Source organism: Peromyscus californicus, unplaced genomic scaffold (genome assembly GCF_007827085.1).
Source record: "Peromyscus californicus insignis strain IS unplaced genomic scaffold, ASM782708v3 Scaffold_4__1_contigs__length_199733344, whole genome shotgun sequence".
NCBI lineage: Eukaryota > Metazoa > Chordata > Mammalia > Rodentia > Cricetidae > Peromyscus > Peromyscus californicus.
This window is the reverse complement of record NW_026294562.1, coordinates 112,795,314-112,807,696: the sequence shown is the minus strand read 5'-3', so window position 1 is coordinate 112,807,696 and position 12,383 is coordinate 112,795,314. Positions and strand designations below refer to the sequence as shown.

The window sequence follows — 12,383 nt, the reverse complement described above, 5'->3', positions numbered from 1 at the left end:
TACTCACATACAGGGCCTGTTGAGTCCCTGGATCAGAGATCATCACAGCAGCTTCCTGCCTGGATGAATGGAGTGGATTTTGTCCTTTTGTGGCGTATGCTTCCTTCCAAGCCGCCTATGATCTCATTCTCATTGAACATTAGCTCTTGCAGGGATAATAGAAAATATATAGTCCCAACCGTGTGTCACCAAACAGCCCTTTTTTTTGTCCTCTCTTAGGTAGGGTGTTTCTATTGCTGTGAAAATGCACCATGACCATGGCAACCCTTATAAAGGAAAAGCATTTAATTGGGGTGGTTTACATTTTCAGAGGTTTAGTCACTTATCATCATGGTGCAACATGGTGGCATGCAGGCAGACATGGTGCTGGAGAAGGAGCTGAGAGTTCAGTCCTACATCTTCACTCATAGGCAACAGGAAGTGGTCTGTCTCACTAGGAATAACATGAGCATAGAAGACCTCAAAGCCCACACCCATGGTGACACACTTCATACCAACACGGCCATACCTACTCCAACAAAGCCACACCTCCAAATAGTGCCACTCCTTATGAGCTTATAGGGGCCAATTACATTTAAACCACCACATTCCACTCCCTGGCCCCCAAAGGCTTATAACCACATCATAATGAAAGAAATTCATTCAGTCCAACTTCAGAAGTCCCCATAGTCTATCACAGTTTCAACAATGTTTAAAAGTCCAAAGCTCAAAATGTCTTCTGAGATTCATGCAACCTTTTAACTGTAATCCCCTATAAAATCAAAAGCAAAAAGCAAATCACATACTTCCAATATATAATGGCACAAGATATACATTACTGTTTCAAAATGCAGGGAAGGGAGCATAGTCAGGAAATACAGCACCAAAACAAGATCGAAATCCAGCTGGGCATACTCCAAACTCTGCATCTCCATGTCTGATGTCAAAATGTCTGCATATCCAAGTCTGATGTCAAAACGCTCTTCAGATCTCCTACACTGTTTAGCTTTGTTGACTGTGACATATTTCTTTCTTTTGGGCTGGTTCCACTCCCTGTTAACAGCTTTCCTTGGCAGGTATCCTATGACTTTGGAATCTCTAACATATTGGGGTCTCCAAGGCAATTCAGGCTTCTCCTTCACAGCTTCACACAATGGCCTCTCTGGGCCTCCATTCAGGGACACCTCTGACACATGCCTGAACTCAGAGGTGTTCCTTAGTAATGGAGGAATATTCCATAACCCTTTTTTTCTATCCTTAAAGCCAGAACTACATGGCCAAAGCTGCCAAGTTCTGCTGCTTACTGCAGCTAGAACATGGCCCCTTGCTTAATTACATCTTCACCAGCTTTCTGCTTTCCCTGGTTTCCTAATCTGCCTAAGGTTGACTATCCTGGAACTTGCTCTGTAGACCAGGCTGGCCTCAGACTCAGAGATCTGCCAGCCTCTGCCTTCTGAGTGCTGGGAACCACACCCATCTCTAAACTTTTCTTTAGTTCCTTTTCACAAGCTGGAAACTTAGCTGGGTGGGGTCTGATCCTGAAGTCTCTACTCCCTTTATTCCTTTTCTTAATCCATTTATCTCCTTTAACACAGGACTTAGCTCCATTCCACTCAACTCCATTCCTGGTCTTCCTTTTCTCCTCAATTTGTACACTTTGTATTTTTCCTTTCTCAGTTTGCTCCTTTTCATTATAAATCTTCATTAGAATTACCGCTAATAACCACACAACAGAGTCTATATTAGGGCTGTTTCAAGATTTACTCTGCCAAAGGAATTAATCCAAAACTCTTCACTTTAGCCTCAGGCAGACTTTTTTGACAAGGGCAAAAAGCAGCCATATTCTTCACCAAAATATCACAAGACTGGTTTCTAGGCCACATAACTAACATTCTTCTCCTCTGAAACCTCTTGATCCAGGCACCCACAGCCCAAATTACACTCAGCATCATTGTCTTCCAGTTTTTACTAGGATGGGCCATTAAGCAGCACTTAAAGCATTCAATTGCTTTTCTAACCCAAAGTACCAAAGTCCATATTCTTCCAAATGAAAACATGGTCAGGCCTATCACAACAATACTCCAGTCCCTGGTACCAACGTTTGTCTTAGTTGGATTTCTACTGTTGTAAAGAGACACCATGACTACAGCAACCCTTATAAAGGAAAAACATTTAATTGGGGTGAATTATATCTTCAGAGATTTAGTCCATTATCAACATGGCGGCATGCAAGCAAACGTGGTGCTGGAGAAGGAGCTGAGAGTCCTGCATCTTGTCCCGAAGGCAACAGGAAGTGGTCTGCCTCATTGGGTGTGGCTTGATCATAACTACACTGAAAGCCCACCCTGACAGTGACACTTCTTCAACAAGGCCATACCTACTCCAACAAAGCCACACCTCCTAATAGTGCCACTCCCGTTGGGAGCCATTTTCTTTCAAACCACCACATGCCCCCATTGGGTGACCCATATAATGAGAAATTTTCTGCCCACTGTACTTTATTTATGACTACCTTCCTCTGACACCAATAAAAGATACTGCAACTGCCAATCACAGCTTGGGACAGACGGGCTATCATTCTAGCCAAAATGCTAGCATTTGCCAGGCAATTAGTATGCATCTTAGGCCTCCAGGGTGTTGTGCCAGCATTTGAACCCAGACAAGCTGACCCATGAGCCTGCACTGATAAGTACTACTCTGCCAGCAACAGGAAGAGCTACCATTTATTGAGTTACCAGACATTGTACACCAGTTTATAGAAGATACTTTAACACACTATTTAATATGCACTGTCTTATTTAACCACTATAGACAAGGTAGAAAGCAGATGGGGCCCATGGGGCCACTTCTTCCCTTTTCATGTGAAGATCAGAAGACCTAGGAACAGAAAAGTCGTGCACAGCTGTATCACTAGGGACTGGCAGCACCAGGCTTTGAGTCCAGGTGCTGCGGCTGCAGAGTAGGGACATTAACCCCTCAATGTCAGTTAAGCCATGGGCAGCCTTGTCATTTGTCAGTGCTGTGTTTTAAATCCTCACTCCAGCCGCACGGCAGTGGAGCATGCCTTTAATCCTAGCACTTGGGAGGCAGAGCCAGGCAGATCGCTGTGAGTTCAAGTCCAGCCTGATCTACAGACCAAGATCCAGGACAGGCACCAAAACTACACAGAGAAACCCTGTCTCAAAAAAAAAAAAAAAAAAAAAAAAAAATTCTCACTCCAGCCACAGTGACTACCCTATGATCGAGTTTTCTGTATGGAGCCAAGCAGAACTGGAAGGGGAGCTTCCCAAGGAATCGAGGTACTCTTTCTGAGGTCACTGAGGAGGAATGCATTCCTCAACTAATAAACGTCTTATGGAAATGAGAAGAACTATCCCATCACAGTGACTGCTGGAAATTTTGATTTCCCCTGAGTGAAAAGCGGCTAGAACTGAAAATGGTTCACTGGGAACATTTTACAAGCGATTCTTTCTGAGCTGGTCTAGATGCTTTTCAGGTGGATGATGAAAACCCCCCTCACCTCCCTATCCAGGGATTGACCTAACTGGAGCCTAACTAAAGGAATGAAGAAATGAAAGCACGTGGACACAGAAAAACTTGGATGGTAAAGCTGCAGCACCCTGGAAGCTTGGCGTGTTTACTATATACACCATCCAGAGAAAGCAAGCTGCTGTGAACTTTTCTGCACACCATCAGCATTCACACTCAAACCCAAGGATGCTTTGCTGTTCCTCTGAGCCTTACTCAGGGAAGGCTTTGCCCAGTCCCATGGAGCCAAAGCACTAGGGTCCTCAACATGGCCACGCCCATGTCAACAATACACATTCACTCAGGACTTCACCCTCTCCCTTGAGAATCCTTCTGGAGCCTACAATCCTTTTGTTTATTATCATAATCCCTTGCCAACAAGAATCACAGAGGGAAAAAAACCCAAAAAGCTCAAAACACATCCAGGGCAGTCCTTTACTATAGCTTATATGCACATTTTAAAAGCTCTTCATAAATTTCAAAAGGAGGAAATTTTGCAGTCTGATCTCTGCAGCCCCTGTAAATAAGCTTTAAGAGAAAGAGAGTGAACAAGCCTTTCAACATTTCATCAGGTCAGAATTTTAAATGTAAAACTGTTCAAGCTCCCCTGTCCCCTCTCCCTCTTATTGTCAATCAAGAGGACTGATTTTAAGGCACCAGATAATTTTAGTAATCACACTTTGCCTGTGTTTGCAATTAGCCACACACCGCTCCATTTAGCTCTACATCAGAGCATGGCTGGTACCCATTCACACATGTGTGCCCCCGACCCCCACCCCCAAGCATCCTACTGGTCCTCTATCAGGGTTCAGGGTATAGAAGGAATGTTGAGTGGGAGACCTTTCCAAAATAAAACCAAGAGGCCAGAAATGTGTCATGGTCATTACTGTGGGTTAAGTGATTTCCCTAAGTGAGAGAGACCTCAATAAATCGGGAGCTGGCACCTGGTTATCCTAGTTTGAAGGAATTGGCCTCCTTGTTAGTGTAGGAGAGAAACATTAGCCTGTCTGCCCTTCATAGTTCTCGGCTGGAATGAGCCCTTTTCACAAAGGACAGATTAACAAGAGAAAACGGAATTTAACAAGTATAGCCTAAGGAGCAGTTAGAACTTCAAGCTAAAATACTCTTGTAGATTAAACAAAAGAAAGGTGGGGATGGGGTGGGGGTCCTAAAGGAAAGAGATTATGAGATGTCCACAAGTGAGGTAAGCAAGGGTTATCAGTCAGTTTCACTGTGCACATAAGAGGGATGCATCTGTACAAACAGAAACTGTTAAATAAGAGTAAATGTTCTTTACAAAAGGAAAACAAGCCGAGTGTGGCCCACGCCTTTAATCCCAGCACTCAGCAGGCAGAGACGAGTGGATCTCTGTGAGTTCAAGGCCAACCTGGTACAGACAGTGAGTTTCTGGCCAGGCAAGGTGCACAGTGAGTGCCTTTTTCAAATAAAGGAAGGAAGGGAGGAAGGAAGGAAGGAAGGAAGGAAGGAAGGAAGGAAGGAAGAAAGAAAAACCATGCCTTTTTTCTGGGTCTACCCATGCAAAACATAGCTCTCAACACAAAGGGATAAGACATAGCTTATCCTGGAACCACATATGAGTGATCATGGCCCAGGAACATGATTCAGGTTTCCTCAAACACCATATTTCAATATGATAACAGTTGCAGGAAATTCTTATAGTTACAGAACAAAAGGAAGTTATAAATCAAGGCATTCTTCAAATACATTGGATGGAATATCAGGTGGACAGGTTACAACACAGAAAAAAAAACCATTTTTTAATCTGTTACAGGTTTCAGATGTTATCTAATCGCATTCTTAGCTTTCAGTGGAATAAGACATCTGTTAATACATCCCAAAAGTATTTACCTGAAAAATCAAAGGATGTTAGGTCAGACACAGAGAACCAAAGACAGAAGATAATCTGGCAACATTCCAACCTCCGCAATCGGAATTTTAATCAGCCTTGTAGAATACAGGTGTTTTGGGGGGGGTTTTGTTTTGTTTTGTTTTTGTTGTTGTTGTTGTTGTTATTGTTTCCTGAAAACTTCAGTTCACAATGATATAGCTCAGAACAGTCTCTAAGCAGGAGAGGCTTATTTAAGAGTTGTCTAGTACTCTTCACCTGGAAGCCATCAAGCTTAATGAGTAAGTTAATTCAGATGCTTACACGGCCTGCTTCAAAAACAGAATCTTATACAACCAATCTTCAGTGTATTTCTTTTCCCTGGCCCATCCACCACCCTCTGTGCATTTCCTGCACTGCCTAGCACCACCCACTATCACTGAGGTCACAGGTCCCTTCAGGGCTCACAGACAAATTGCCTTAGTGCCAACTCTCACCTAGATTTACCCAACAGTTTCCTCCTTCATCACTTGAACAGTATCACCTGCTGACTCACGTCTCCATTTGTTCAAAGATGATGTACTCAGCACGTATTATAAACTAAGCTGGAGGGAACCATGCTGAACGATAATAAAAAGAGATGCAGAGCTTGTCCTTGTGATGCTTACAATCTAACGGTGGAACGTTAGCCAAGGAGCGGCACAGTAAATATGTCTGTGCATGCAAGGATAAGAGACCATGAGCTGCTAGCAGGAACCTTCTCCCTTGACTTGGAAATTATCAGAAGAATGGGAATGAATTCATAACATGAAGAGTGAGGAAGCCCAGTAGTGCTGGGCAGAAGAAACAGCCTGAACTGAACACCTCGAGCGAAGTAGAAGTCTGGAAAGGAAGCCAGCATGGTTGACAAGTTGAGAATGAAAGGAATGAATCAGTTTTATCTTGTCTTTGAGTCGCAGTTGGTGAAAAGCTAGGTCATAAATTTGGTCTAAGACGTGTTATGTTTGAGTGCCTTTGACACGTGTCAGGCAGGCAGTTAATAGAGGTCTAGAGCAACTCCTTCCAAGCCCAGGATGATTTTTGTCCCCTCTGGGTATATCTGCTAATGATTGGAGACTATTGTCATTGTTGTTACAGCAGAGGAGCTGCTGGCACACAGTGGGTAGAGGCAAAGGATGCTGCCAACAACCCTGCAGGGCTCCGGGCAACCTCACCCACACAGCAAAGCATTCTCTAGCCCAATGTCAATAGCATCCAAAATGAGAAATTCTAGTGTTCAGATATTTAAAAGTTGGTGTCCAAGTGCCTCTGGTGTTAATGAGAAAACATAGAGGAAGATTGAAAGTGGGCTACAGGAAGTATTTGAGGAATGTTATCACAAACATGGCTGGACCGTCAGTACAAAAGAGTAAACAAGAGCACTCAGAAAAGGAGGAAAACTGAAAAAAAAGGAGGGACGGGGATCACAGAAGCCAACATTTGCAGGTAGGGGGATAGTAAAAGTATCAGATTCTATCACAAAGCCGGAGGACAGACAGAAGCAGCTCGACTGTTGGGAGTACTTGCTGCTTTGGCAGAGGCTAGAGTTCAGTTCTCAGCCCCTTCCTCAGACAGCTCACCGCTGCCTGTAACTCCAGCTCCAGAGAATCCAGCACCATCTTCTGGCTTCCAGGGGTACTGCACATACATGGAGCACATACACACATGCAGACAGAACACTTATACACATAAAATAAAAGCAAATAATTCTAAAAAAAAAAAAAAAAAGAAAGAAAGAAAGAAACCAGAGGATGTGAGGGCTGAGAAGTGTTCATTGTTTCTAAAGAGATGGAGCCATTGCAGGTTTGATAATGCGAGATACTAATAAAAGGCACACTGCTGTGGTGGGAATTAGAAGGTGGGACAAAGTCCAGGCAGCTTCTGCAGGCAAGTTTTCTTTTGGTTTGGTTTGGTTTGGTTTTGGTTTTGGTTTGTTTGTTTTTAGTTTAGTGAAAGAAGAGAGGAGAGAGAAGTTCCAGGAAGGGATTGGCATTCAGGACGCTGTATGGGGGTTGCAGAGATAGCTCAGTGGGAAACAGCACTTTCCATGAAAATATGAGGATCTAAGTTCAATACCCAGCACCTACATTAAGAGAAAAAGCTGAGGGCAGCAATGAGGGAGGGACCGGCAAAGGTCGCTCTGGGGCTTGCTGGTCATCCAATCCAGCCAAACACTGTCCAAAAAATAAGGTGGAAAATTCATGATTTCAACCTCTGACTTTCACATAAATGTGTGACAGGCATGTGTATGACCATTACACACACACACACACACACACACACACACACACACACACACTTATTTTACTTTGGAAATTCCAACATAAATGAAATAAGCAGGTCATTATAATGGATATCTCTAGTATCCACTATATGGATGCTGGATTGTAGCTTTTTGTTCTAAGCAAGTTAACTAATTCAAATTCCAAGCTCCATCTGCCCAAATCAGCAAGAACTGGGGTCTTTGCTCAGTTTTGTTTTTGTTTTTGTTGGTTTGTGTGTGTGTGTGTGTGTGTGTGTGTGTGTGTGTGTGTGTGTGTGTGTGCCCCTGTGTATTCATGGCCAGTCAATGATAGGACTTTTTGTACCCAGACTTGAGAGTCCCTGAAGTTTCTTCCTTTCTGATTTCCCCCCTGCACTGTCCAGCAGCTCTTCCTAACCCCAGCCCTGCTCTCAGGCACTCAACCTGTAATTCTGCCCTTCTGTTATTCCAAGCTGTTTGAAGACTGGCCTGTGCTCAGACAAAAAGCTGCAAAGCTGCACATCTCAAAGAATAGTTCCTGCTTTCAAAGGCATCTGCTCCTCCAGTTTCTACCCCTACTTTGCCAAACTCCATTGCTGTATACCAAAACCACATATTTCATAGCATGACAGTAATATAAATTGTTTAGATATGAGTGATTTTATAATAATTGTCTTCTGAAGGGTTATTCTGTGTCACTACCAGAAGCCAGGAGTCTAATTTCACTTCTAAAAAAATAGAGATTTGATATGTAAATTGTATGGGTTATCTACTAGAATGAAAAAGAGAAAGAAGGGAATCCCACATGAATTCTCTCATCTCTAATCCTAAAACAGAAGATTCATACCCACATCCTTTAAGTCTAAACATTAAACATTCTAAATCAAGGAACAAGCTAATAAACATAGTATGCTCTATTGTCTTGCATTTGGGACTGCACCATCTTGGTAGACTAGAAGGCTAAGTTTGTTTTTTTGTTTTTTTGTTTTTGTTTTTGTTTTTTTGAGACAGGGTTTCTCTGTGTAGCTTTGCGCCTCTTCCTGGAGCTCACTTGCTAGCCCAGGCTGGCCTCGAACTCACAGAGATCTGCCTGGCTCTGCCTCCCGAGTGCTGGGATTAAAGGCGTGCGCCACCACTGCCCGGCCCAGAAGGCTAAGTTTGAATTGGGTATTGCTAGACTCCAGTACCATAGAGAAAAGTATCTCATTAAGCACCCTTCCCCTGCTTCCCTTCCCAGCTACATCTCCCATTTTAGAGGCCTGGTGTACACATGTCTGAACATCCCTGTTTAGCCGCGAATTTCGCTTTGGCCCCACTCCGCCCTCTCCATACCCCTCCCTCAGAAAGCCCACCAAGCGATGGCTCCTCCCCTGGAGCTACTCAAAGACCATGCCTACAGAGTATTTAAGGCCCCCTCCTTGGGAGCAGCAGCGTGATTTCTCCCCTGTCCCCCAAGAGATCTCCTAGGAATGCTTTGCTCAGATCAAACCTGGTCTTATCAATTTGGCTTGATTTGGCTTATTGCATCGGTACAAAAACCCACAATCAGGGATTCAAAATCCCAACCCACATGTCCAAGTTCTGGCCCTGGCCATGTGGTCTGCGCTTTGGACCCATACAGTTGCTAAAGCAGTTGTGGGACTAGCGAGTCAGGGCGTTCTGGGACCAGATCTAGAGAGAAAAGAAGAGAAGATGCATTCTCTAGAGAAGATGGCTCCAGGCAAGCATGCCCTTGACCCGGCGCACTCCTGGTCCTATGGAGAGAAGCAATTAAAGAAAGGAAAGACACTAGAACCCTCCTGAGCTTTGAGACAAAACCCATCTTCCTTGGGGCTGGGGGCAGAAGTCAGCAATGCAGTTGATGGCGGTGCTCATGATCTTTGCTCTGTTTCTACACTGACTGCTTGGTTTCTCCATGTGTACATGTTTGTTTTTCCTAGTGGGCTGTTTATCACCATTCATGACAAGGGTCACCTTGCAACAATGCTGAACTCTTGGCCAGAGGACAATATTAAGGTATGATCCTGGTTTTATTGCTAATGTCTTGCTTGTTGGAGGAAGCATGCCGTCTGTGTTGGTGTTATTTCTACCTATAAAATGAGCCATTGTGACACTGAGGGCAGGATACTTCCCCCTTTTTCCAGGCTCTGATCACACACCAGCTGTAGCTGCCACAAATGCATAATAGAAGAGAGATTTGCCTTAACTGCACATCTAGGTGAAATTGTTCTTAATTAACATTAGTCTAAAGAACTGTTCAGCACGTGTTGAGTACCTACTGAATGCACAGTGCCAATTTCCTTGTGGATGTAGACAGAAGTCAAGCATGGACCTCTTCTGGAGTAACGAATACTTCATGATGAAAACAGGACAGTAACACAGCAGGCTAGCCAGGTGGAATGTGACCAGAGCTAAGAGAACCACACAGAGAGAGCTTCAGGTGACCACAGAGGTAGAAGGACTGTCATCTCGGAGAATTCTGAGGTGATGTCATAGGGAAATCACTTTGGAACTGGGCCTTAGATTGAGGGTTATGAAGATGTCAGTGAGGACCTTCTGCATAAAAAGTTTATGGTAAGCAAACTTGGGTAGGTGTGCCCCAGGTAGCACAGAACAGAGAGTATATGTGCAGAGTGACAAAGTAAAACTGCCACTGCTTCTCAAATATCAAGTCTCCTTAAAATTTTTAGGAAGAAAAGGATGAGATTGCAATATGGAATACAAACTGCACAGTGCTCCATATGGAGGAGTCTGAGGGATCTGGCATCTGAGGCAATTAGCTTTTCTGGAAGCGACGTAAGTGAAGCTGATGGCCCCTTAGTGAGGGAGTTTCCAGCCTGGGAGTCAAAGTACTGGAGTTAAACACAGGGTAACCCTGGGGCCGGCTGTTCACCTTACCCTGGCTCCCCTGGCAGGCTGTGGATCTCTACTGTTTTTTTTGTTTTTTTTTTCTGCAAGGTCCCGCTCCCTCCACCCCTGCTTGTTCCCGGAGCCCATGCCTTACCAGAAGGTACCGAATAGAGCCTCAACTGGTTTTCCACCCAAATCGGGCTCTCTGTAGGCAGTGTAAGCATTTAGAACAAGAGTAGAAAAGGATTAGGACCTCGGCTCTCTGCAGTCAAATCTGAGCTACAGCCAAAGTACAGTCCTGGCCACCGGGAATAATTCATCCTCACATCTCCATCTGGGTGTGACTTTGCCCTGTGCTTATCCACTTGGACTCCAGTTATGTGTAAGGCCTTGGCCTTGAAAGTTTTGGCCTCCCTCCCAGGGAAACATGTTTCCAGGGTGTGTCTAGGATGAAACTCTAGTAAAATGTTGAGGACATTAAAGGAAGCCAGCTCACTTAGTAGGGAGTTAACTTTAGGCCAACCTGAGTGGGCACAAGGCTGAGGTCCTGCCCACTAATCTTTTCCACATGCCTGGACAGCTCAACCACGGAGAAACCTGTGCATCAATAGACCCTCCGCAGATGCTTGCCAAGGTGAATAAATGCAGTCAACGGATGCATTAAGCATCTTCCGTGTACCAGGCACTGTGCCAGAATAGAGATAATGCATACAGTACTTTCAGGCAAATTAGGAGCAATCGGAACAACTAAAGGGAATTCTTCTTCTTCAACTGGAAGTGAAAAGGTATCTCTTTCTCCAGGCTGGCACAGGGATCGAACCTCGGTTGTTTCCTTGGCCAGTCCCAATATGCATGATTATTATCAGGTCCTCCTCCAAGAATTCCAAAATGAAAATGAAAGGTGCCTTGTCTCTAGATTCTTCGTGTTACAATTGAAAACCCAGGATATAAATTCAAAATAGAACCATAGGAGCTAAGTGACTATTGACTTCAATAAACATTTTGAAACCCTTCTAAATACTGAATACTAACTACCAGAGGGGTGGTGACAGTGATTAGGGGAATAGACACAGGAACCTTAGACTCTCTAGAGGAAGAATGCCTAAAGTAGGCCCCAGACAGACAGCCAGACCTCTCAGAAGGGTGTAAGATGCGTGAGCTGATCTAGGCTGGCGAGTGCCATCTGACTCAGTTGTCTTTGGCCACCCTTCAGGGAGCGCCTCCTCTGAGGGAACTCCCTGGAGCTCTGTGATAAAGATGTGCAGGACCAAATTCAAGGAACTCACACTCTGCTTAGATGGGCTTACCTGGAAACAAGGGCAGAATGCCGTGCCTCTCCTGCCAAAGAGAGGAACATACAGGGCAAGGTGTAGACAGGCCACAAGCTGTCCAGCCTCCCTCCCCTTGAGGATCCAAAGGGGCCAGGTAAATGCCTGGGACAACCCCCACCCTTTATTTCTGTCTCACTTCAGAGAGGTTCCAGTGACCATATAGAGAAAACAGCCCTGATTTGTAAGCAGACACATAGGGCTTCTGATCATGAGTCTTCCCCTTGCCTATTGTGTGTGCAGATTGACTTTCCGAGCCTTGGAGTCCTGTTGTGGATTAATCATGATGATGCCCATGGACACTGAAGAGCACACAAATGAGCATTGTCCTTATAGGAGGTATTGGAAGCAGTTGTACCATCTGTGGCTATATATGACCAAAGGGCAGCCAGGGAAACAGAGGTTTCTTCTGGGAATCAGAGGCCACAAATGGGTAGTCACATAACTTGTACCCAGATATACTTGGTTTGGCCCTCAGTGCCTGTTAAAATTTTTGAATTTATAGGCAATATTTTTTTTTAATTTATTTTAATTTATTTTGCAATACAATTCAGTTCTACATATCGGTCAC

General features: G+C 44.4%; 1 protein-coding gene across 2 annotated transcripts in view; it reads left to right on the top strand.

Moving 5' to 3' along the window:
• The window catches only part of Me3 (malic enzyme 3), a 196,958-nt gene that overhangs the window by 121,982 nt on the left and 62,593 nt on the right, over positions 1–12,383 (top strand). For both annotated transcript variants that reach the window (XM_052761645.1, XM_052761644.1), the window contains one exon: positions 9,575–9,650. In XM_052761645.1, the coding sequence (XP_052617605.1) occupies positions 9,575–9,650 (76 nt within the window). The remainder of the gene's footprint in view (positions 1–9,574; positions 9,651–12,383) is intronic.